The 24,620-nt window shown below is 50.5% G+C and overlaps 1 protein-coding gene across 1 annotated transcript in view; it reads right to left on the bottom strand.

The window, feature by feature from the left end:
* The window catches only part of EBF2 (EBF transcription factor 2), a gene marked incomplete at both ends in the record, with an annotated part of 191,899 nt that extends 177,362 nt beyond the window's left edge, over window positions 1–14,537 (bottom strand). The window contains 6 exons of the mRNA XM_082616105.1: window positions 3,560–3,628; window positions 9,764–9,837; window positions 10,352–10,407; window positions 10,681–10,744; window positions 11,806–11,962; window positions 14,407–14,537. Coding sequence (XP_082472231.1) covers window positions 3,560–3,628; window positions 9,764–9,837; window positions 10,352–10,407; window positions 10,681–10,744; window positions 11,806–11,962; window positions 14,407–14,537 — 551 coding nt within the window. The remainder of the gene's footprint in view (window positions 1–3,559; window positions 3,629–9,763; window positions 9,838–10,351; window positions 10,408–10,680; window positions 10,745–11,805; window positions 11,963–14,406) is intronic.
* Window positions 14,538–24,620: the final 10,083 nt, after the last annotated feature.

Below are 24,620 nucleotides of genomic sequence, written 5' to 3' on the forward strand. Positions count from 1 at the left end.
GAATTCTTACACTCAAAATGAATAAACCCTTACTGCCACTCTGGGCGCGCATTTCTACACAGAGGGAAGGCTCTGCTGGAGGCCCATGATTCAGCAGCAAGTCCTGCTGGGCTGTGTGTTGGCCTGGCTTTTTGGAGAGGCGTGTGGCTGCCCAAGAATTCACAAAAGCATGCCGAAAAGACAATTGAAAATAAAAATTAAATTTATGTTTCTAGAGAGATTAAGGCAGGGAGTCATTTAGACGGGGAAAAAATATTCCCAATCTGGGGCTAAGTCTTAGGAAACGGAAAACTCAGTCTCTGATGGGATGCCCTATTGTACAATCCAGTGATTTTCAATTAAGGGTCCACGAGGTTGTGAAAGCTATTTTTCATATTTCAAACAGCCTATTGGCGATGGAACGTCTGCCCAAGACACGGTCACATGGGCTAAATGAAAAGTCAAGTTGTTTCGTGTTTGAGCTGGCAGTCTATCAAGTTAGGGTGGTAACACTGGTGGTTCTAGTCCAGATCAGAAACTCCGACTGGCCATTGATGAGGTCAAGGGCATTTCTTTTTTTTTAATTTTCAATTCTTTCTTTCTTTCTTTTGGCTGCGCCGTGTGGCATGCGGGATCTTAGTTCAGTTCCCCGACCAGGGATCGAACCCCTGCCCCCTGCAGTGGAAGCATAGAGTCTTAACCATCCTGACCGCCAGGGACGTCCTGAGATCAAGGGCATTTCTGGAATGAGATTTTTCCTTCCCGTTCTGTTGTACGTCTTCAGTTAATAAAAACGAAATTACAGCTGGATTATTACTTGTTAATTGCAGCTTGGCAGGCAAAATCTTGCAGAACCTGGCTCACCAAAGGAAAAAATAAGAGGGGTCCCTGGCGGTGAATATTTGGGAACCACTTTTGATCCGCCCCTTCCCCTCCCCCGGACATACACAATTCCAAGGGAATAAACAGGCTTCCCTGGAGCCAGAGTGGAACATGCCTATTGTGTGAGAAAACTCAGAGAGACAGTGTAAATTAACTGCATCTGGTTAGATGGAGCAAGCAGGGGGAGGAGATAATTAGTTGGCGTTATAGGAACAAGGGCAAAGAAGAGAGTTATCTATTTACTCAGAGAAAATCCAAAATAGACTACTTAGCACCCCTTTGGGGCTCATGGGTCATCTCAACATCTCTAAGCCGGCAGGTGTTGAACCCAGGGACCAGAGGCACCGCTCAAGCCCTGGATGACACAAGACACCCATCCCACCTCCGGCAAATGGAACCCTGCCTTCATCCCCTTTCCCTTCCACAAAGGAAGGGAGGAAGGCAAAGGAATGCCCAAAAGACAGGAGCAAGAAGCAAGATTCTGGTGAAGAAACAAGCAGTGTCTTCAAACAAAATCCCTACAATGAGGAAACCGGACCAACGCATCTGTTTATAATAAGATGAGTTCTCTAAAAATCTGATCCGGGTCAATTTATAGCACCCTTTGGTATGTATGTTTCCATGTGTAGATGCACAACATTTCGGAAGTAACACATATTTCAAGTGATGCAGAGACATCGCTGGGCTGTTTTATTGTGCACAGGCTAGTAAAAATAAATGCCACAGTCACATAAAGCTCCTTAAGACGCAGCTAAAATACAAGTTCCACCTTCTCAGAAGAATTTAAAGCATTCTAGCACAAACAACGAAGGCACACAACCTGAAGATCCTTTCTCTCCATAGATGCCAAAAGCCTACGTACATTAACATGTGCATTATGTAGAGCATGTTCGGCTCTCTCCCTGAGTTCAGGTTCTACGTAGTTTCTTAGAGAAAGAACTGCTACTAAGTGCAGAGCCTTTAGGATGTGTGCTTATGAGATGTAAGGTGCAGGTTAGCATTTACGGGTTTGTAAACATTTCTAAAGCTGGTTTATGGGTTGTTTATTACAAGACAAGATGTAACAACCGTGAGGTTAGAGTACCCTCTTGAAAGAGGAGCTAAAGCTAGTTAAAAAAAAAAAAAAAAAAAAAAAAGACTAGATGAAGATTAGTGAGCTCAGTGGACACGCTGGAAAGGACGGCTTCCGTGTCTAGGCTGCCCTCATGGGCTTCATGTTCCCCAGAGGATCCAAGTGCATCCTAGGAAGTTGGGAAATCATGTCAAGTGTGATCACATAAATTGGGACAGAGAGTGCTGGGAGGAAAACGTTGTGGCAGTGAGAGGCTCACAGGCCAGAAGTAAGGACAGCTGTGTTCTAGGGCCAGTTCTGCTCCAACCAGCTGTGCAACTGCGGGCAAGTCGTGTCACCGTTCCCGAGTTCAGTCTTTTCACCCATCAAATGAGAAAGACAGCTGGCCCCCAAGGGTTCTTGCAACTCATTAATTTTAAGCTTCTGTGCACTTTCAGAAAAACTAAAAACATTCCAGAGCCCCCTAAATTGATGTCACCTGAACCCCCTAATATCGGCAGCATATACCTCCAGCAAACATCCTCTATGTGTCTATCATCCTCCTCCAAGGATCTCCGAGAATACTGCAAAACTGCCATGGATATTTTAGCTACCTTCTGAAACCTACAGCAACAGGCCATACCCTCCAGGTATACCCTTCACGATACTATTGAACAGAGATGTTGAGTGCTTTGTCCAAGGTCAGAAGCTAGGACAGGATCAGAATTCCAGCCTCCTCATTCCTAGGGCTATGCTATACTTTCCACGAAGAAAGCAAGCTGGCTTTCTGGGAAGAATGCCAGAGGTTCCATTCTCCCAACTGAGAATTCGTTGGAATATTGGAATAACAACTTTGGAGACTGTGGTCTCTCCAATCCATTTCAGGACCTGTCTAGAAACACAAAAACCCAGAGAAAGAAGCAAGAGGGAATTATTCCGTTTTTTAACGAAAGAGAAAAAAATTAGGGGTGGGAATATGGGATTTCTTAAAAATTACATGATTGCTGGAAGTTAAATTGGTATTCCTTCATTGGTTTGTAAGTTCTGTTTCCAATCACAAAAACATACAGCTGAGGATGCCGACATCACATTTCAATGAATTAGCATCTTGTCCCAAAGAATCTTTCCCACTCTGAACAAAACATAGAACCCAGAATGCAACCCTCTATGGTAGAAAGGAATCTCCCTCAGTACAACAGAGAGCTTGTCATCATCCTCTAAACCATAATCTAATTTGACAGTCTTCAAGCCCAACAGCACAATCACGGACAATGATAAGAAAGTTACTGCGTAACTTGGGATATACTGCCTCTTCTAGGAAACTGATTGAGGCCCTATCCTGCCAGATGGGAGAGATGTCATCCTTTACCATCTTTTACCATCCACCCACGCCTTATTAGGCTGAAGTCAGTGCACCTGGAAAATAATCCCATCATAGATTTAGAGACATATGTTCAAAAAGGAAGGTTCTGACTTCTTCCAAGAAAGGCCAACAAAAACAAGAAAACACATGTTGGACCAGCTCCAAGCCTTGAAGATAAAATGAAACCAACCTTACGGCAAAGCCCAGTGATCCACACTCAGAGTTGAGATTCTAAAGGAAAGAAACCAGAAACAGTTTTTTTAAAAATCACTTTTTCCCCCTACCTGTCGATGATGACAGGGTCTGAAGGAGTCTCATTTCGGTTGCCACAACTTTTCTTTTCGCAACATCGACTGTAGATTGGGGAGGAGCCAAAAGAGTAAGAGAAATGCGTTAAAATCAAGAAAACACAATGAGCATACAATGTAAGAACATTCACAAAAACGCGTACGTCCTAGGTAACTGCTCAACTATGAGCTGCTTGATATGAATGTACGGCCATGTTCAAAAGCAACGCTAAACTTGAAACCCAGACTCTTCATTCAAATTCTTCCTCTATGACTTATAAACTGGGTCATTCTCAGCAAATCACAACTTTTCTGAGAGCTATATTTATAATTTGAATGATGGACAATTGGATTTTAAGATCCAGAATGTCATCTCCAGCTCCGTGATGAATGATCTTATTATTGTATTTATTATCATATATTTTTAGATCTTTGTGTCGTAACAAATACTTGAAGGAAGAGGGGAGAGGCAAATGTATGAAAAAGACCCCAAGTAGCTGCCTGGATTACTATAAACCTTAGTTATATAACATCTTTCTTCAGAGAACTCGGTGTACTTTGTAACCATTTATTCATTCATTCATTTCCATTATTTTCTAAAGACGAAGAAAGAAGACAGGAACTATGGTGTGCTTTGTCAAATAGGGGGAAAAAATGAGGCAGGGAGCTGTAAAGTGATATCTCCAATAATTTTCAACAAGTCCAGAACAGAAATGGGACACGGCATGTAAGCCCCATCCTGCAAACTCTGCGTCCCAAGACTTCCACTGGCAAAGTGCTGGGTTTCAGGTAGATACCCGTGAAATGCTTACGGAATCATCTGAGAGGAAGAGAGAAAGAAGGGGCCCTAGAGCAAATACAACAGATGGGAAGGACTCCGTAGGACCTAAAGAGAACAAAACACTCCCCTCCAAAGGTACCTGTGTGAAAGACCTAAACAAATATGAAAAGGGCAAGGGAGGCTGGGTAGCTGGAAGCACTGGAAAATCACATCCCTGTGTTGCCTGTTGGCTGCTTGTCAGGACCACAGACTTCTAAATACCTCTCAGCTCATCCAAGCATGTGGTCCACCATGAATAGGAGCTGGTGAAGGATGTAGCCTTGACATGGCTCATAAGAAAAGCATTATCATCCACACCAGTTGGAGAATATGCGTCATAAATGTTAGCAATAACCAAATTTATGTAAGTGTTGCCCTTCCCGTGATAGTTTCTGTATAGTTTAAGATCGATGCAGCACAATAGAAGGACCGGTAAAGTGGGAATCGGGGCTCTGGCGTCTAACCCAACTTTGTCACTAACCAGTTGCATGGATTTAGTCAAATCTCCTTCGCCCCACTGGGATTTGCCTTGCTTATCTATAAAATTAAAGTGTTGGACTAGATTATCTCCAGAGTCTCTTTTAGGTTTGAGAAGGGCACAGGCTATGAGATTCCCTGAGCATCCTTCAATTCGAAAGTGGTGACAGATTAGGGAAAAGACGAAGTCGCTGTGGCATCAGGGACCCAAAGGCCTAACACCATCCCAGTCTTAGATTTGCTTTCTGGTTCTGCGCAGTGCACTTGCCCTCTCTGATCCTCTACAGAATTACCAACAGACAGATATATTTTTTTAAATTTAAGTCCATCTCTCTCATGCAGGGATGTGTGGATTATTCAGTGAACAATTCTACCATTCTCAAAAAGTTAAAAGTACTTGAGAGAGTCTAAAAAAACCTTTCAGCCAATGGGCACAATGGGGTTGTAAGAAATTTAATCAAATTAGTAAGAAGTAAAGGAAAAATTGTCTCAAGTTTTTTAAATACCAGAGTTTGCCACTGGGACGCGGAAATAATAGTTTGCCTTTGAAATTATATTAGGTCTTAACTTTTAAAATTTCCATCTCAAGATTAACACCAATAAAAATTCTGACCGTCTGCTCTCCCAGAACCTTTGTCTCTCTTCCCAACTCCCTACCCGTTGCTCCTGAAGCCACCATCCCTGTCTCCCCCCTCTCCTGTTTCTATTGCTTCAGTCAGCAGAATAATACCTTTGCAACTCAGGCAAACCTTTTTTCTTAGCAAGACAATTTCAAAACACCCTATACAGGCTAGTTATCTGAAGACCTTCTAACTAGACCCCTCTTTGACATCACCAGCATGTCAACCTAACCCAAATCTGTGTGCGATTCTAAGTACAATTTAATTACAAGAGAACACTCTCAGGATGTGCCAATCTATTTAGCTTGAGAAGGCATGATTCTAAGGAGGCCGAGTAAGTTTGCAAAATTGCTCAGCTGAGTTCAGCTGCTTTCCATGGGGACTTTCTCTGGAGGAAAAGAAAAACAGATAAAAATGTAAGCCTGGTGCCAGTGTAATACAATGTGGGGAATCAACTCAGGGAAGGAAATGATCCTCCAAGAAAAATGCAGAGAAACTTTAGGACCCAACCTTCCATTTTCCAACAGTAACATATTTAAGTATAATCTCTAACTTTAACACCCAGAAAAGAGGTAGCAGACACTTGGCTGTCGGACTATAATAGTGAAGGAATAAAAATTACAGGAGTGGACTGTATTCACCCCATCTGAGCCCTTCGTAAAATTTCTCTTGGTTAGCCAAAGCGAATTCTTTTTTCTTTCTTCCTTTCTATTTTAAAAAGAAAAGGTCTCATCAAGATGTCCAAGTTATCCTTTATTTCATTTCTTAAATGACATTCCGTCCTCAAGCCAGCAATAGTAACACAAGCAAAGGGAAATGGAGAGTGGAAGACATTCATGAACCCACATTCCCTAAACAACCGCTCTGGGATCAGGAGGTGGGGAGCTGACATGAAGAACCGGGTCCCTGAATTACTCAGATAATAAGCTCAAATCTCCCTTCCTTTGCTATAGAGACAAAGCCTGAGTGACCAACTTCAGGTGCAGCTACTTTCATGAAAAGGCTTTTTAGGGTTATTTTCTAACAAGCCATTCTCCAAGTCTGAAAGTCTTTTTAAACACTGAACAAGACTAAAAAAATAGGAAGAGAGGGGAAACAAACAAAGAGAAGAGGCAACTGAATTTGGCACGAGGTTAAGGTTGTGTCCCTAACTACCACGGGGAGGCTCAGAAGTACTCTTTTTTTTCCTAATGAATGAAAATGAAAGCTCTTCCTCTGTTCCTCGTTTGGCTTGGTTTGGCATATTTTATTCTTGTCCTTATTTGGAGAACCTTTTACCTGAAATACTCTCAGTTTGCTTACAGGCCTCTTCCACCCTCCCTGTCTCCTCGTGGTGGTCTTTGGAGAGGGAAAGAGAAAGAAAGCAAACCAGTTGGGGATGGGAGGTGGGAAATACGAGAAATTTTCTCCCAATCCTGAATCTTACCTGCATTTTTCAGAAAGGGATCAAGATGGGGGATATGCAAAAGAAAAAAGCCCCAGCCCTGGACACAGGGTGTCCAAGTCAGCCAAACTCCTGCTCGAGACCAGCCAGTGTGCCCTTTCCCCTCCAAAATCGTTTTTAAAATTCAACCCTCAACTTTCAAAAATCTGTCTCTAATTTCAAACTCAAATAAGCGCACAGCATGGTGGCTTTTGTTTTGTTTTCTTCTCCCCAACTCCTCCCTGCGATTGCATAACAAAAGTGTCTAAATTCACACCATCTGGCCGATAAAGACACTGGCCTCACTGCCCGGCTGGCCCATCTGATTAGGGCCCCGTCTAGCCTGCGCCTTGTGGCGAAAAGTCACAGCTGTGGGGTTTGCTCACGCTCAATACAACTCTGTTATTAGCCAGCTGTAGGCCTTGAGACGACTTCTGTTCAAATTATAATATCTTTTAACCCTCTGAGCATTGAGGGCACAGGGGTGGCTGGCAGCGACATAACAACTAGACTTCTCCTTGCTAATAAATGGCAAAATGAACTAAAGCAGGGAAGAGGGGAGAGGAGACAATTGGGGAAGGGAGAGAAAAGTTATACCTAAAAGAGATTTATTTTGTTGCCGCCTAAAAGCTAAACACCAGTTTATGAGCTTTTTTTTTTTTTTAAACTAAAGATTACAGAACACAAAACCATTCAGGAAAATTCCCAGGTATGCCCAAGAACACCATGCAAATGAAACTAAGTGTGTGCAGTACCCACTGAGAAACAGGGCATCTGATTCATCCCTTAATCACTGACTGTGATAACTGACTCTTAAAATGTGACAGAAGGAACTTTTTTCCCTGAAAAAAGTCAACCAGCTCTGACTGACAGATTGAATGGGAACTTCCCTTTTAGATGCATCCAATACTTGCCATCACCCCAGCTCGTCCCCCAAAACACACACACACACACACACACACACACACACACACACACTACAGACACAGTACCCATCCCATGGATCATTTATTTACCCACAGTTAATATTTGTTTTAAATTCTAGTTTGGGAAGAAAATAGCAGAGCATCTTCCCACGTCTCAAATGCAGAAAAGTTACAGTACATTAAATTTTTATATTGTGTTACTAATGCAGACTAAACTAGAGGCTTTAAAAATTGATGCTGCTACTTAAACAGCATAAAATGAGGAGGATTTGATTGGGCTTAAAAAATAAAAATGTCAGCCTTAACTACAGCTGGATAGGGCATGCAAGTATTATTTAAAGTGATAGGTATAATTCGTCAGACAATGGGTCAGATTTAGGTTTTGTTTTCTTTTCTTTGAAGAAGATAATCTCTCCAAACAAAGACATTTAAAAGTAGAAAGAAGAATTTAAAAAAAAAAACCCTGCCTTTCACTTAGCCAACCAAATAAAAGTGTTCTGACTATTTAATCTAGGTACTACATGCAAGTTCATCTTGGAATTGTATTTTCTTTCTGAATGTACCTATCAAGGGGCCCTGGGATAACGGAGTAGCTATTTGCTTACCCCATTGTCCCACATCTCACCCAGCTACTCAGGAGAGGAAGCCTCGAGTCCCCTCAGCTGAGGCCACTGGCAGAGTTGAACTTTGCAGTTGGCGAAGTTTGTTTTTCTAATACTTGGTCAAAACCAAAACAAACATGTCTGATTGTTATGGTTTCTTCCTGACTGCTTGAGGAGGGAGACGGGGCTGCCGGGAGCTGCCCATAAAACAGTCCAAACTAAATCAGACTGCCTGCAATTACCCAAAGTCTGGAGTTGGAAGATATTCACTGAAGCAACAGTGGAGTAAGGAAGAATTGAGGCTTTCTCTCCAATCAGAGATTTTGGAGGAAGAAAAATGTGCATGGAATAGCATTTAAATTTTTATAATAAAATAACCACCTCTTCCCAGAGTTTCCTTTCTATAGCTTTTCTCCTTTGCTGTGGGATTCCCCCATAACCAGCACATATTAGACACTCAATAAACATTTATTGAAAGAATGAATAAATGTACGGGTTAGATTTTTTTTTTAATTTTCTTCTGCTCCAGCAGAAGAAAGGACTCGAAATGGATTGGTCTCAGAAGAGAAGATGGGAAAAGGTGTAGGAATTCGACTTAGACTGCACCTTTCACAACTTGGCCCTCAGAATCCAGCTGTTGCTCCAGACCTCGTACCTCCCCGGTTGGGGTCCTCTCCCCACTTCCTCCCATCCACAGGTGGTGAACCCGACTGGTCTTTCTAGCCGGTAGTTCCTCCTGACTTAAGAAACTCCCGTGGCTCGGGAAATCTAGGAAAAGCAACTTCCCTGGAGGAAGAAAACGCTTCTGCGTCACAGACAGGTGCCTCAGCTGGGGGGCAAGGGGTAGCGCCCCCAAAGCGGGCCGTTCCATCCCCTGCGGTGGTCGCCCTTCCAGACTGCCAGTCGTTCCAGGACCTTGACTCGGTAACTCCACAAGTGGCCCCTCCTGGGCATCTACCCCTAGCGGGTCGGACCGGCGGGCCTTGGACCGCGACCGACTCAGGGAAAGCCCCCGATCCCAAACTTGACCCGCGGCTGCCCAGCCCCTCCCCGCGCTGCCGCCTACCGCTGGACAGCGGACCTTCCATGGAGCACAGGAAACTCCTGAGACGCCTGGGGGTGGAATCCTGAGTGGTTCTGGGTTTCCTGTTTGACCCCCAACCGATTTGCTCTTAGAATCTGTCTTTTAAGGAGGCAAGCCCGGGCGAGGCCGCCCGCTCCGCGCGCCAGCGTTCGCGAAGGTCAGCGCCCGAGACGCACGCGAGCCAGCGCGCCGGGCGCAGCTCACCTGCCCCGCGCTCCGGCAAAGCCTGCAGGAAAACACGGCTCTTACCTGCACATCACTTCGTGTGTCAGGAGAACTCGGCACATTTCCGGATTCTTATTTTGTCCCTCGTAAGCTATGGGCTGCGAAGGAGGCGGGGGCAGGGTGGGGAGATACGAGGGAGTGGAGGGACAAAGAAAAGGGGACTTAGGAGCGAGCACAAAATCGGGTTTCCTCTCTCTGCCCGCTACTTCCTCGGGAGCTCCCGCTGGCAGCACAGGACCTGAGCTGTGGCCTGGTTAACTCGAGCGAAATAGTAAGAGAAAAGTTTGCCCTGGTGAGGACGTATTTCTCGCAAAAGGGAATATTTGGGGGGGACTGAATCTCCCAATAATTGTTTCCGCTCTTCATCCCTTTGCTCACCTACTACCATCTCCAGAGTCTCCCCAGCCAGAAAGACAGGACAACTGGGGAGTGAGAGGGAACATTTATTTTTCCAGAGCAGACAAAGTGTGGGTTTCTGTGGAGGGGCTGTGAAGACTGACCCAGGAAATTGCGGAGGGTAGGGGGAGGTCAGAGACAGGCCAGAGGGGGGAGGGGGCAGGACGGAGGGCCCCACCCCCCACCCCCGCGAGAGGAGGGGACAGCCGGGCTCACCTGCTTGGTGACCGAGTCGATGAGCCTTACGTACAGGTCCTGCTCCGTGCGGACACCTGCCGGGGAGGCAGGAGGGCGCGAGGTGAGGGCCGCGGAGCCCCGCCCCGGTCATCCCAAACCTGTCCCGCCGTGGGGCCCGGGCCCGAGCGCAGGGGGAGCCGTCCTGGGGGCAAACACCACCCGCCCGCCCCGGCCCCCGGCCCTGAGCGAGCCTCCCGCAGCCCTGCACTCCCCAGGCCTGGAGCCCGGCTGCCGGTGACCGCGACAAGGTCAACTGCCTTCCTTGAAAAGAGGAACAAGAGGGCGCCGCGGGCACTCAGGGCGCTCACCGTTGCTGTAGAGGAGCTGTAACTTGTAGTGGGTGCCGTTGTTGGTCTTCTCGTTGCCTTGTTCCTGAAAAGACAGAGTCCCCTGCTTTCCAGCCCCCAAAAAGGAGAGAGAGGGGGCTTCCCTAACCCACTTCCCACTGCCTTTCTCCCAGTCACCGGGCAGCTTTGAACAGCCCCCTGCCCAGGTCCGGGTCAAAGGGCAGGAGCATCTGCCGCTGTCCAAGCTCCAAAACTTTCCAAGGCTTGCGGTCACTTGACCCTCTCCAGCCGTCTGTCCCTCTCCCTTAAAAATGCCCTCAGAAGCGCGACCCCGGCGCTGGGACCACCGGACACTATGTCCAGGCTGCCTTTAAACAAGCCCCACCCAACCTATCGGGCTCTGCCTGTCCTGCAGAAAGGTGAAGGGACCTGTCACTTGGAAGAGCAGCATTTGGCCCTGTCCCACCAGGACAGCAGCCTTGGAGCCACTGCTAGTTCAGGGACCCAGGTCCGGGTTCAAGAAGAAACTTGGGAAGAGCCGGCTCCAAAGCTTGAATGGTACAGCTGAAGAGACGGAGGCCCAGAGAGAGCAAGAGACTTTGCTTTCCTCCCACATCAGCTTCGTTTGAGATAAAATTCAGCGCCCATACCGGGGCCTGGGCCGGGGCAGGTACTGCCTTGGGAACCAGAGTGGAAGAGAAGGCTGGGGGTGGAGAGGCAAGGCTGGGCTATGGGTTTCCACCTTGTACCTATCTAACCCACCCTGCCGCGCTGGCAGGTGCAAAATAATAATAAAATAATAATAATAACCCGGAGAAGGTCAGGGGCGGCTTTGAGTATACGTTTAAACTATGCTCTAGTTGGAAGGGCTTTGCTCCGGTCAGTCCGTGCCCAGGCTCTGCTAATGATCCAGAAGCCGGGTGCGCAGGGCCACAAGCGCCGCTGCAGTGGGAGGTGCGGGCAGAGAGTGCCGGCGGGAGAAGCTGCGGGGAAATCGACTGATTTAAGGGCTAGGGGTGAGAAGCCTCGATTTATCATCCCTGCTGATGTGAGCGGAAAAGTGTCGGGAGTGACAGATGGGATCTTTAGTGCTTTGCAAGGAGGTAGTTATTAGGCCGCGAGGGGAAGAGGGGGACCTGCGCTTACTTTGTCGTTCTCCACGAAGTCTACGAAGGCGGTGCGCTCTATCTCCACCGGCTGCCCCTGCCTGTCGTAGAGCGCCAGGACGAAGTGAAAGAAGTTGGATTTCCTCAAGTTGGAAGGAGGCTGCTTCTCAAAGTGGGCCCGGGACAGGGCTACTCCGCTGCGCACGAAGAGACACGGGGGACACCAGACACGGGAAAGGAGAGAAAGACACGAAGTTACCAACGCGCCCACGCAACATCGCAGAGGGTCAAGGGTCCATGTCCCGGTCCAGGCTTCTGGACCCCTCGGGCGCTTTTTTCTATTAGGATTAAGAAGCGGGCACTCCTTAGAGGAGTCACAGTGGCCACGGGGGTCGGATAGCAGGGCCCACGACTCTGGACTTTGCCACCGCCAGCCGTTCCAGCCTCCGGGCATCTCATGCCCAGTAGCTCAATGTCCGGCCTTTAGTGGAGACCAAGGAATCGCAACTGCAGGCCGAAGCCCGGAGGGTCCCCCCGAGACGGCGGCCCAAGTCTTGTCGTTGTGCCGCCCCAATCTTCTTCCTCTTCCCGCCGCCGACCGGGTCCGGATTCGGAGCTGGGCCCGAGGGGTAGGGGACTAAGCGCCTCGTTAGTTTTGAACAAGTGACCCTTTTCCTTCATCTTCATTGGAGTGACCTGTCCTGGCACTGCTGCCCACAACGCACCACCCCCCAAGCTATCTCGGAAAGGTGGTGGGAGAGAACCCCGTGGGGGCGGATGGGAAGCCCAGAGGCCAAGTCTCGGTCCTACAGGAAGAGGCCTCACCTCCTGCTTCCCTCGCTCTTCCGAAAAGTTGCGCCTGGGACAGTGGCAGGACAGAATCCCCCTCGACCAGTACTAGCGATCGAGGACCACCGCGGACGACATCATACTGAGGACCCCGCCCCTAGAACTGCTGAGCTTGGAGAAGCCGAAAACTTGAAAACTCGCCTCTTGACTCTCGCCTGGGGCCGAGAGTCTCCCCGCTCTAGCCGCATCTCTGGGCGGCGCCGGCCAAACGCGCTGACCGCGAAAGCCGTGTTGGAGGACCCGGCAGACGCCCTGAAGCGTGTTGAGTATGTGCACACACCTCCCTGCCGACCTGTCGCGGCCGGGAACAAACTGGCCGCCAGATCACATTTAACGGGAGACTCGGGGTCCAGGCGAGCAAGCAGATGGACGGAGCTGCTCCGGGGCGCTGGGGTCGCGGGGCGTCCTGCCCCAGGGCGCGAGCATTTTCCCTTTTTTGAAGGGTGTAAAATTTTGACTAGACTCCCCCAACGGACAGCCTGTTCCAACTTGAACAATTACTTGATCTGGGAAAGGAGGAAATTAGGGGAGGTGTCTTTCAGGAGCTCAGCTAGGGAACTGCGCCGTGGAGACCGGTCTGCGGCGCTGCCTGGTTTCCCTCAGCCTGCAGCCCAGCGAGTCCCCAGCGTGCCATCTGCTGAAGGACACTGGCGCCCCCCCGGGCTCGGGCAGGAGGGAGGGAGCCGCCGCCTGCCCCGGTCTCCTGAGCGATGCGACTTTTGCTTCCTCTCCTCCAAGGGTGGCGGCCCGGTTCGCTCTACCCGGGACACCTAGAGTCCTGGCCTGGAAAGGAGTAATTTCTCTGCGTGATGTCGGGACTGCGAGGGGGATGGCCAGGAGAGTGGATAGAGAGGCGTCGGTGCTGGGTAGAAGTCTTGGGGGTACGGGGGCTGTCTCTCGCAGACAAGGTCGTGGAGATCACAAACCTCAGCTCAATAGTGGTGGTGAGGGAGGGGAACCAGAATGTCTTCATGGGGTGGCAGCCTAGACAAGGCGTTTACTACGTCAGCAGGAGAATGCTCACAAACAAAGTCAACTTCAGGGACCAGCAAAACTAGAGGCTTGTGATCCCTGCGTTTGCGGTGCGTCTCCTTTCTTCCGTGACTCTTTCTACGGTTACTCCTTCGTCTTTTCTCTTTAGTCTCTTCTCTACCCTCACCCCCGCCTCTGTGCATCTAGTCCACTGTTTTCTCTCTGCGCCCGTACCCTCCAGCCTGCCCCCCTCCCAGGGCACCCGGCCGCTCTGCCTTCCCAGGCAGGCGCTCCGGCCTCTCCTGCTCCTCTAGCTGCCATCGGGCCTTGGGCTCTCGGCCTCCAAGAATCGGCCGGCAAGATGCGGGAGGAGAGGCGCTCGTAAGCAGCTGGGCGAAACCCGGGAGTCGCCGGGAAGCCGGCTCTCCTCCAGCGGCCGCCGCTGCCGGCTCCGATCCTCACGCTCTGCCCCTGGCTGGGCCCGCCTCGCAGAACTAGGGGCTGAGCTAAGAGGCATCAGATACGACTTTGTTATTTTTCCTCCCAAAGAGTAGTCTGTGGGGAAGGAGTGGAGCATCCAGGCAGTTCAGAAACTCGAGTGTTGGCTGCGGGATAAGTGTTTCCCCTAACTGCAGCGACCTGCCTGCCGGAGGGCGAGCCATAGCGCGCGGGGCCAGGGCGACAGATGCGGGGGAGAGCGAGCGAGCGCGAGCGCGAGCAGCGAGGGGGGTGACACACACACACAGAGAAAGACAGTGAGAGCGAGGGAGCGAACAAGCGAGAGATTGCGAGCATAATCATTGTGCGGCCGTCTCGTTACCTCTGCGCAGCGACATTGGCGTCCACCACGCCGACATTCCGGACCCAGGACCTGACCGAATCCATCTCGGCGCCCAGCGATTTCTCTTTCAGAGCTGGTCCTCTTCCTAAAGTATCTTGGATCCCAAACATTTAAAAAGTCTGATCTACTGTCGCTTTAAAAATGAGTTACAACGCTGTCCTCACTGTCCCCAACGTTGTCACCAAACCGTCTCCTCCAAAGCAATCCAGGAAAAGGGATCAAGTGCCGAAGTTTGAGTCTCTCTTGTGAAAAAAAAATTTAAAAAGATAACCCGTCCTTTGCTTCCACGCGTGAGGTGCGGACTGATGTCGTTAAAGTTTGGGTTATATCCTCCTCAAGTTCAGATCTGCCGCCTCAGGCCCTCCGCCCTAGGTCTCTCGCATCCTTCCAGGGGCAGCGCTGCCTCAAGAAAGTGATCACAATTTTGAAGCATCACCTGTTCTGGGAGAAACAGGAGGAGATTGATGGCTGCCTAATCTCTCCCCTTCCTCCTGGTCCCCCACCCCCCTCCCTGCTCCTCCCCACCGCTCCAATTTAGAAAAAAAAAAAAAAAAGTCCCCAACAGGATCAGTTGTGAAAGGAAGGGGAAGACCCGGAGCCGAGAGGAGGCGGTGGCAGCGAGCGCTGCGGAGCCGGGCTACAGCCGCTCGCCTGCCCCATGAATGGGTTACTACGGCCCGGGACGCGGAAGGCGGAGCCGCGGCCCGATAAGGAGCCTCATTTGCATGGACGCTCGGGATTGGCCAGCGCTGGGAAGGCCCGGCCGACGTCCTCCGGCGGCGCGCGCCTCGCTCGGCGTTGCCTGGAGTCCGGGAGGTGAAAGGGGACAGAAAGCTGCGGGCCCTGCGTCCTAGCCCGAACCCCATGTGCGTGCGTGAGATGAGGGCCCGCAAATCCTGCACTGAAGCGGGGTAGCCCGGCCCTGCCGGCTGGTACGCTCCGGCTCAGTCTGGTCGCGGGAGCCGGAGGCTTCCATAGATCCTGCCTCTAAATGCAGATTTTTGTAGCCTGCGGGAGGCGTATTCATTCCCGGGGCTTGGGTTCTGTGTGCAGGTTTGTGAAGAAGCGGAGTGTGACCGCATGTACTTATGTTTGGTACAAACGTTCCCGAGAGCAATTCAGTTTCCCTGGACAGCTCTCCCAAGTCTCCTGGAGTTACTTGGTGACACTCAGGTTTTGTGTGCGGTTTACAAGTTGAGAGACAAGGATATATGAATGAAGGCGGGGGTGGGGACGAACAAGGCTCAAGTGCTATTCAAATAAACAGAGTGTCGGGGGAAACGGTCAAAGAGCTAAGGAAAATACCCCGGGGCGGACGCGAGCGGGAGTTGCACCCGTGCAGATGAGAGGTTGCTGACAGATCGTGGCAGGCTGAGTGCTAGAGCTGCCCTGCCTTGTCCCGGGAGCCCCCTCCTGTCCCCAGTCCCCCCACCCCCGCCCAGTTCCCGAAACCCGGGGGAGCCAGCAGAGGAGCTGCTGGGAGGCAGCGGGGGAGTCGCGGAAACTTTGCCCAAGGCGCGCGGTCGCCGCGGTGCTGGCCGCGGGCTGATGATGGCCGGGAGACGGCTGCAGCTCCGCCAAACAGCTGAAACTCTAGGCGGCTTTTTAACTACGCCGGGCAGCTCGCAGTGCCTATTAAAACTCCTCCTGGCTGGGTGTTATTTTCTTGCTTCTCCTTTTGTATTCTGATCTGCGCATAGATCTGCTACTGAAATCTAGAACACCAGCGCGAAAACAGATTTGAAGACAATGAATGCAAATCTGTGCTCAAAGACCATCTGCCGTGGAGGAGACAAATCAGCTGTTCCGCAGTTCGAGCAACTGTGCCCGAGCCTCCCGGCCTCATTACCGAGAGGGCCTTGGCGAAAGCCTGGATTTCATTCAGGAGACTCCCCACCCCCCCAACTTAGGACTCAAATCTGAGTGTGAATTGACTCCCGACCAGATCCCATAGGTGTGTAGGTGAGCGCTCACAAATGAACTGCGAGAGTTTGCCGCTAGAGGACACAGCGCCTTGCAACTCGTTTGCCTGGGCGGACAGGAAGCTCGCACTTTCAGAAATGCCGCTCTCCTGAGAAAGGGACGGATCCGCGCCTCCACTCTACCCCTGGGGCAAACCGCGACCTGACTGCGGGGACCGATAGCGCTCAGGAAGCGCATGTCTTTACTGCGGAGATTCTCTTGAAAACCGATGGGGAGGAGGAGAGGGTGCCCTGACCCTCTTCACACAAACCCGGATCCTGGGATTGGGGAGGTTGATGGTGGGGGTAGAGAGCGTAGAGACCGTGAAGTCCCCGCCTCTGGGTTGTGTAGACTGTGGCACCCCGACCCCAGGGCTCTGGATTGGCCTCATTGGACAAGAGGGCAGAGGGAGCCATAAGGGAAACTGGGCATAAGAATATGGAACGGGACTGTTGTAAAAGCCAAGTAAGATAGGAGTTGTCCAAAGAAGGAAGAAGGAGGGTGGGAGAAAAATTGGTAGGATGAAATTTACTACCTTGTTTCAGCTAGGCAATTCTCTATTGTATGCAGATTGTAGCGGTAATTTCAGTCCCTGCAAAAACTAACCGCCCGGAGTCTTCTACCCAGGCCCCACTCTTTGTAAATCTCTCTGAACCTCAAGTAACCACCTACCCCCATCCTCATCCTCGGGCTGTGGCCGGCGGAGCCAATGGGCTCCTTGGCGGAGAGTGTTGAACAGCCCGTGAACCCCTCAAGACGTGTTGAGGAGCCCGGCGACTTTTTTTTTTTCAGGGGGCCTCTGACCTGCAGCATCTCGTACCAGGAGAGGTACGGGGCGCAGCCCCGAGGGGCCGCGAGGCAGCCGTGGGCCCGGGCCTGGCCCGGACCGTCTTCCCCTCGGGCCCGTGTTGGCTGGGGTTAAAGGGCAGACCCGGGGTCGAGGACACTGGCTCTCCTCTCCCGCAACAGCTGCTACCCAAACTTATGCCCCTCAGGAAGCGAATGAATGGGTTCTTTCTCCCGGGTCCCTGCTGCCCGCCCCAGACCAGACCCACCGCACCCCACCTCCCACAGACGAGTTCAGGGGCCGTGGTGCTCTGCCGGGTGGCAGTTTAAAACACCGTGGCCCCGGAACTATGACCTGGGTGTAGCGGGGAGCCGCACCGCTCCTCGCGGGCTCGACTACCGCACTGGGCGATCGGGGCGAACGGACGCCAAGACGCCGCGGGCCCTGTGGGCTTCGAGCCGCGGACGCCGAAGTTCCCTCCAGGCGGGGACGGAGTGCCCTGGCTTGCGCCGGGAGGGGGGTGGAGGGGGTCAGGAATGGGGGAGCAGCCTTGGGCCCCGCAAGGCGGCGCTTCGGCCTTCGCGGAGCAGGGAGCGTCTCTGCCCTCCGAGTTGGGTTTAATTAGCTTCGTGTGGGTATTCGGGAGGGGTGGGCGCACAGTCGGCCACGCGCGCCGAGGAGGAACGCGGGTGAGTGACGGAGTGCGCGGCGGTGGCTGCGCCTGGAGGGTCTCTCGCCTCCGGCGACCCCCGAACAAACCTTTTCGAACACGCCACACAAAACCCGCCCTGAGCCGCACGGAGGCCCGACAGGCGCAGCTGCGGCCCGGGGAAAGCCCGGCCCGGCGGGGGTGAGGCGCCCGCGCGCGCCTCCCGGGCTCCGGCCCGCCAGCTTCGTTCCGCCCCTGGCCGGGGTCGAGAAAATCCGAGATGAACACTATTAAAATGTTTCCCGACCATCTAGTTACATAAAACGGAGGCAGGGGTGGTGTTATTCCGTCTTTTACCCTGTCCCCTCCTTTGTTCGCTCTTCCCAATGAACCCCCGGGTATTTTCCCCCGTTCATGTTTCACATCTGCATCTCGGTGCGCTATGTTCAGTTTCCTCCCGATTGGCTGTAAGGCCCATTTCCCCAGTCTCTCGGTCCAGTCTCCTGGGCGCCGCGTCTCTCCTCCGGGTCAGAGGTTCGAGCTTTTTCTTAGAAAATTGCTCTCTGGGCCTAGTTCTCGTCCAGCATGGCCCTGAGGTGAAATCGGAGGTGTGAGAACGCTTCCCTCCCACAGCCCGACCTCCACCCCCAGCCCCAGACACACACGCGGCGCCTGGGTCTAAGCAACCCGACGGACAGAGCCTGACTACTACCCAGGGAATGAGATCCACAGGGACAGTCAGTCTGGGTTTGATAAATGAAACAAGTAGCAGTCTCTTCGGACGTGAATTTTCAAATTTGTTTGTTTTAGTTGGCACCTTTGATTTTTATTTGTCCGAGTAGAAATAGTTTTGTCACCATCTCAGAACCCTGACGAATATTTAGCTCACAGAGCTTCGTGAAATAATTTTTTTAAATATCCAACTCTCCTCCCTCCCACTTCAAATTTCAACTTTGCATCAGTTAAATATCCAAAGCCACTAACTCCATTCCAAATATCTTACTGAAATTGGACTTGAATGCTCCATAAATGAGAATTCCCGGAGACGGGGGCGGGGGGGCGGAGAAACTACGGTATTCACAAATGTACTACAAATATTTCACGAGGACTCCACCATCCATACCGAACAGAGCCCTTTTAGGACAATTTGGTAAGAACTTAGATTCTCTTCCTGATTTGCTTTTACATACTCAAGGGGATTTTACATACTGAAGAGCTACAGAAATATGGAGGCGTCGAAAAACACTTTCTAGACCCACGATGTGCCACCCAGGCCAGTCAAAATGGACTGAGGGAGCCAGAGTTGGTTCTATCCTAACAACCGACAACTCCAGAAAATCTCTTCCTCCTCTCTCTCCTCTTTTTCTTCCTCTTCTTTTCTCTCCCGCTCCCTCTCCCCCCTCAGAAATACCCTTCCCTCCCATTTCCTTGTTCCGGGAGTGCGGAGCGAGCGAGGGAGCCGAGGCAGAGATGCGGGAAGGTCAAGAGAGCAAATGTTAGGAGCGGCGGCCGCGTTTGGGCGTTCGGAGCGCGGACATCCGAGCAGAGCCCGCGGTGTGTGTGTTGGGGGACAGGTGATCCGTAGGGAGAGCAGTGCCTGGTGCGGCCTCCACGCGCACCTGGGGACCTGATTTCCCGGGTGCGCAGGGTGGCGTGCTCGTCAAGCCCCGGGTTTGGGCTGTGCTGGGGTAAACCGGCCGGTTGCAGTCCCTTCCAGGAAGCTGCGCACCAAGGCGGTGGCATCTCCGTCACCGCGGTATTAAGGCGCAGCGATCTAGGGGCGAATTGACCCTCACTAAGAGGCCCAATCGAGCAAGTGTCCACGCAGAATAGCGCTGAGAGGAAGGCAAACGAACGGAGGCAGGACGTTTACCCAACACTGCCTGGGAGCCAGGCAGTGCCACGCACTTTCTCACCCTTAAACTTGACAGCCACACTTGAAGCGGGACCTATTTGCCCCCATTTTACAGTCGAATGAAATGAGGATGGGAGATGACAAGTAGCATCTCAGCTGATAAGTAGGGAACAAAGACCCCTGCCGGTGTCCCACTTCCAAGGCAACACAATGGCGAGCAATTTAAGGCCTTTAAACAGAAAAAGTTCAATGTGACTCCTCCCCGCCGTTTTTCGGGTTTCTCGGCTCAGTTGAGGGGTAGATAACAGGAGCTCCTCCGAAGTGCCCCCTCTTTTCCTAGTGGTCCCCGCCCCCCCGCCAGCCGGCAAGGGAAAGCCCTCGAGACCTGCCAGCTCCCTCTCCGCTCGCTGCGGAGGTGTGAACGATGTGTTGATTATTCACATTTTTGCCGAGCGTACACTCCGCCGCGGCCGGCGGCGCCACATTTCACACGTACACGCACGCACACACTTGTACACGCGCGCTCCGCGGCCCCGCGCTCTGCGCGCAGGGGCATCGCGCCCCCCACCCCAAGGACCCGCTCCTTGGATAGGGGAGGGGTGACAATAGGGTCCCACCCTCCCTTGCACAGGTCGCCTCTTCCTCCAAGCCCCAGAAACACAGTCTTGGCTTCCAGATCCAACTTTCTTCTCCATAATACACTTGTCTTCCCACCTCCCCCTCCTGGATTATGTGGGGGGAGGCGGGAGTGGGTACAGCTACAGATACGGCACCAGCTAGAATATCATTCCATTGGGCACCAGGCCACCTCCTCCTCCAGCACACAGACTCCACCGTCACCTCCACACACACCACACACCTTGGCGACAAGAGAGCAAATCGGGAAAAGGCACTTGAGTAAAAGGCATGCTTTCACGTGGTCCTTAACGGTGTACACTGGACTTCTAGCTCTGGGATCTCCTCAAACACGGCCCAAGGCCTAGAAATTCCATTTCTGGCTGATGGGAACCCACCTCCGCACCTCCAGGGAGCCGGACAAGCTTTTCAGGGTGGGAGGGTCCAGGGTCAGGAAACCTCAGAACCGGCTGGGAAAACAGCTAGCTCGCCGGGCTGCGTAGCTCCGTCCCACCCTCGAAGGGGCGACAGAATTTCCACTTACTCTGGCTTCTCGGAGGAGACCAGGCAGGGGTCGCGGTGCTTGAGGTGTCCCGCGCGGGAACAGTCTCGAGGTCCCGGAAGCGCTTCGAACAGTATTTTGGGCAATGCCGGCCGAGCCCTATAGGGGGCGCTGGACTAAAGGCCGTAAAACCCTCACAACTGCCGCACTTTCTGCAGCTCTGACCCGGGACAAGTTGGGGCGCACCCGTGGTTCCTACAGGGCGAAGCAGCGTGAAGAAGGAGAAACTCTTCCGGATTTGGTGTCCCCAGACCCAGGTTAGAGCCACGCATTTACTGGTGAGGTCTTAGGCATTTCATCTGACTTGTCGGAGCCTCAGTTTCCTAATGGGTAAAATGGGGGTGTTATTCCTTTGAGCCACAGTTTCCTGATTGGTAAAATGGGGATATTTATTCCCCCAGAGCTTCACTTGCCTTATGGACAAGAAGACAGCTTCGGTGAAAATATCCGGCACGTAGTAGGTGTTCAATAAACGCCGGTTTCCCTTCACCATCTGCATCTGTAAAATGAGCAGGATGATGTTGGCTTATTGTACGTCACTAGGTCCTGTGAGTCCCCTATGGGGATGGTTTCCTCCCACCACCCCCACCCCACGCCACCCCGCCTATGAGCTCCTTGAGCAGGAATTGTCACTTGCTTGTCTTAGCTCCTTGGCCTGCAAGGGCTGGTTCCCGCAGTGCGCACTCAGTATTTTTTTTTTTTTTTTAACATGGAATTTCTCTAGGCAAGTGCTTTGGAACCTATTTGGTGCCCACAGAGGGTACGGAAGGCACCCGATAGAGGTGCTTTCCCGGGGAGGGTCTGGGACTTCCTAGGAGGCTGCTATGGGGGCCCAGCGCTGCCTTTTCCCGCCGCAGTGGACTGACCGCACCCAGAACGCGAGCGCGGTTGGCTCTGGGGCCGCTGCAGGTGGGCAGGCGTGCTGGGATCGCGGAAACCCCCAGAGAATTGAAGAAAATCGCGAGGCGTTCTGGAAAGGTCCTCCCGTTGGTGCGGCAAACACCAGTTGATTGGTGGGTCACAGGGGAACCGGGAGCCCCTCCCCGCGCTGCGCCCTCGGCGGGGCACGCGGCTCTCCAGGCGCTGCGTGCGGTCTCCGTGTCCGCAGAGCTTAACTCCCGGGAGCAGCGCTTTCCAGAATCGGCGTTCAGCGAAGCTGGGCAGGGAAACCAAGGGGTGAAAGAAACCAGACGCAGTGAGCCTGGAGGTGGCAGAAAAGGAGGCTGGGGGCCCGGTGGAAGAGAGAGGTTCCAAAATTTAACATTCCATAGGACTAAAGCCTCCTAGAAGCTCCTTTTTAATTGCAACTTTTAGGCAAAAGCACTGCATGTTTAATGCAGAAAAATATGTCTGGAAACAAACAAAACAACAACAAAAGAAATAACCACCCCTAATGACACTAACAAAAAACGGTTGTTAATATTTCGGTGGGTTTTCTCTCAACCCTTCTTGCTTATTTCTATATGCTGATTTGTAACTTTTCTGTTCACTTAACATAGCATATTTTTCCATACCACTGAATATTTTCCTACAGTAACGTTTAATATTGGCATTCTGTTTCATTATCCAGAAAAGAGACACTATAAATTGTTTAACCAATTGCTATTGTTGAATATTTAAGTTATTTATAATTTTTCACCATTATAAATAACACTGTGATGAACATCTTTGTAGTTGTTGCTTTTCACATACTATAATTCCTTCCTTGAGATAAAGTCTTAGAAGTAAACTTGCAAAATCAAGGGCTATGCATTTTTCTTAAGCCTTGATAAATTGTCCTCTGGAAAGACAGTATTTACTCTCTCCCTGCCCCCACCCTCAATTTTCCTCAATCTTGGAAGTTATTTTCTTGTTTTAAAATTTTGTCAATTTGTTGGATTGGAAATGTTTTTTGATATTAATTTTTAAATTTTATTTATTTAATTTATTTATTTTTGGCTGTGTTGGGTCTTCGTTGCTGCACACGGGCTTTCTCTAGTTGCGGTGAGTGGGGCCTACTCTTCACTGAGGTGTGCACGATTCTCACTGCGGTGACTTCTCTTGTTGCAGAGCACAGGCTCTAGGCGCACAGGCTTCAATAGTTGTGACGTGTGAGCTCAGTAGTTTTGGCTTGCAGGCTCTAGAGCTCAGCCTCAATAGTTGTGGCGCCTGGGCTTAGTTGCTCTGCAGCATGTGGGATCTTCCCAGACCAGCGCTTGAACTGGTGTCCACTGCATTGGCAGGCTGATTCTTAACCACTGCGCCACCAGGGAAGCCCTGATATTTTTATTTGAAATTTATTTGTATTTTATGAATTTCCAGTAAGGAGAAATTGTTTTTCATCTTCTTTTTGGTTTTTTTTTTTTTTTTGGCCATTGTACATTTTGGGGGAGTTGGAAGTTCTTATTTTATTAGGATATTACATTTTAATTTATCATATATGTTACAGATATTTCCCCAATCTTTGTTTGCCCTTCATTTTATTTATGGTAATTTTTTGGTGGCAGATATAGAAGTATTTAAATTTTTTTAATCTCTAAGTAACAAAATAACAGTGGCTTAAATGATAAAGACACTTAATTATCTGACATAACAAGAAGTCTGGGGGTAGATGGCCCCAAGTTAGGGGTACCACTCACTAATGCCATTAACTACCTGGTTCTTTTGCTCTTCATCCCTTTGTCCTTTGCATGTTGAGTTTTTATTTTTATTTTTATTTTTTTTACATCTTGATTGGATTATAATTGCTTTACAATGTTGTGTTAGTTTCTGCCGTACAACAAAGTGAATCCGCTATAGATATACCTATATTCCCTCCCTCTTGAGCCTCCCTCTCACCCTCCCCATCCCACCCCTCTAGGTGGTCACAAAGCACTGAGCTGATCTCCTTGTGTTATACAGCAGCTTCCCACTAGCTATCTATTTTACACATGGTAGTGTATATATGTCAACGCTACTCTCTCAATTCGTCCCACCCTCCCCATCTCCCCCTGTGTCCACAAGGCCATTCTCTACGTCTGCATCTCTATTCCTGCCCTGCCTCTAGGTTCATCAGTGTCTCATGGTGGTGAGATTGTTGATGTAGCTGCAGACACCATAGCACAAATTCAAGGCAGGAAGCAAGAGGAACAGAGGTACCAGAAGATTCTGTCCCTTTGTATAACTAAGTAAAAGCTTTTCCTGAAACATCCCTTATGTCTCCTTTGCTATAATTAAGTTAATGGATATCCATAGTCAGATAGGTAGCTGAGAAAGCAAGTACCCACTTTTCCATCCTCTTTGTGACAGGCCTCAGAGCTGGGGATTGAAAATGGCAGTGGGATTAGGCAATCAATCGAGCCCACCATAAAAAAGTGTCTTTAAATCATATGTAGTTAAATCCACCCATCTTTTCCATTATAATATCCTCCTTTTGTGTCATTCTCAGGTAATCCTTTCCCATTCTAAAATAACTTAAATATTAACTTATATTTTCTTATGATTTCTTTTTCCATTAAAATTTTTTTCCCTCAGTAAGTAGATTTGTTTGTTGTGGTCTTGGTTCCACTTTCAACAGTAAGCACCGAAGTCTTAGAAGGCTAATTTAAATAGAAGGTTAGTTATAGATACATTTAAATATTTAATTCACTCATTATTTTATTCAAAACATCTTTGCTATTTATGTATCAACTACATGCCATCTGGAATTTATTTTGGTCATGTTATGAGGTGGAAATCAAAATTCTGTCACCAAATTGTTAGTTGTACCAATAGTACTTATTACATACTCTATTATTTCCCCTAA

Source organism: Mesoplodon mirus (assembly GCF_964341445.2).
Source record: "Mesoplodon mirus genome assembly, chromosome: 1".
Lineage (NCBI taxonomy): Eukaryota > Metazoa > Chordata > Mammalia > Artiodactyla > Ziphiidae > Mesoplodon > Mesoplodon mirus.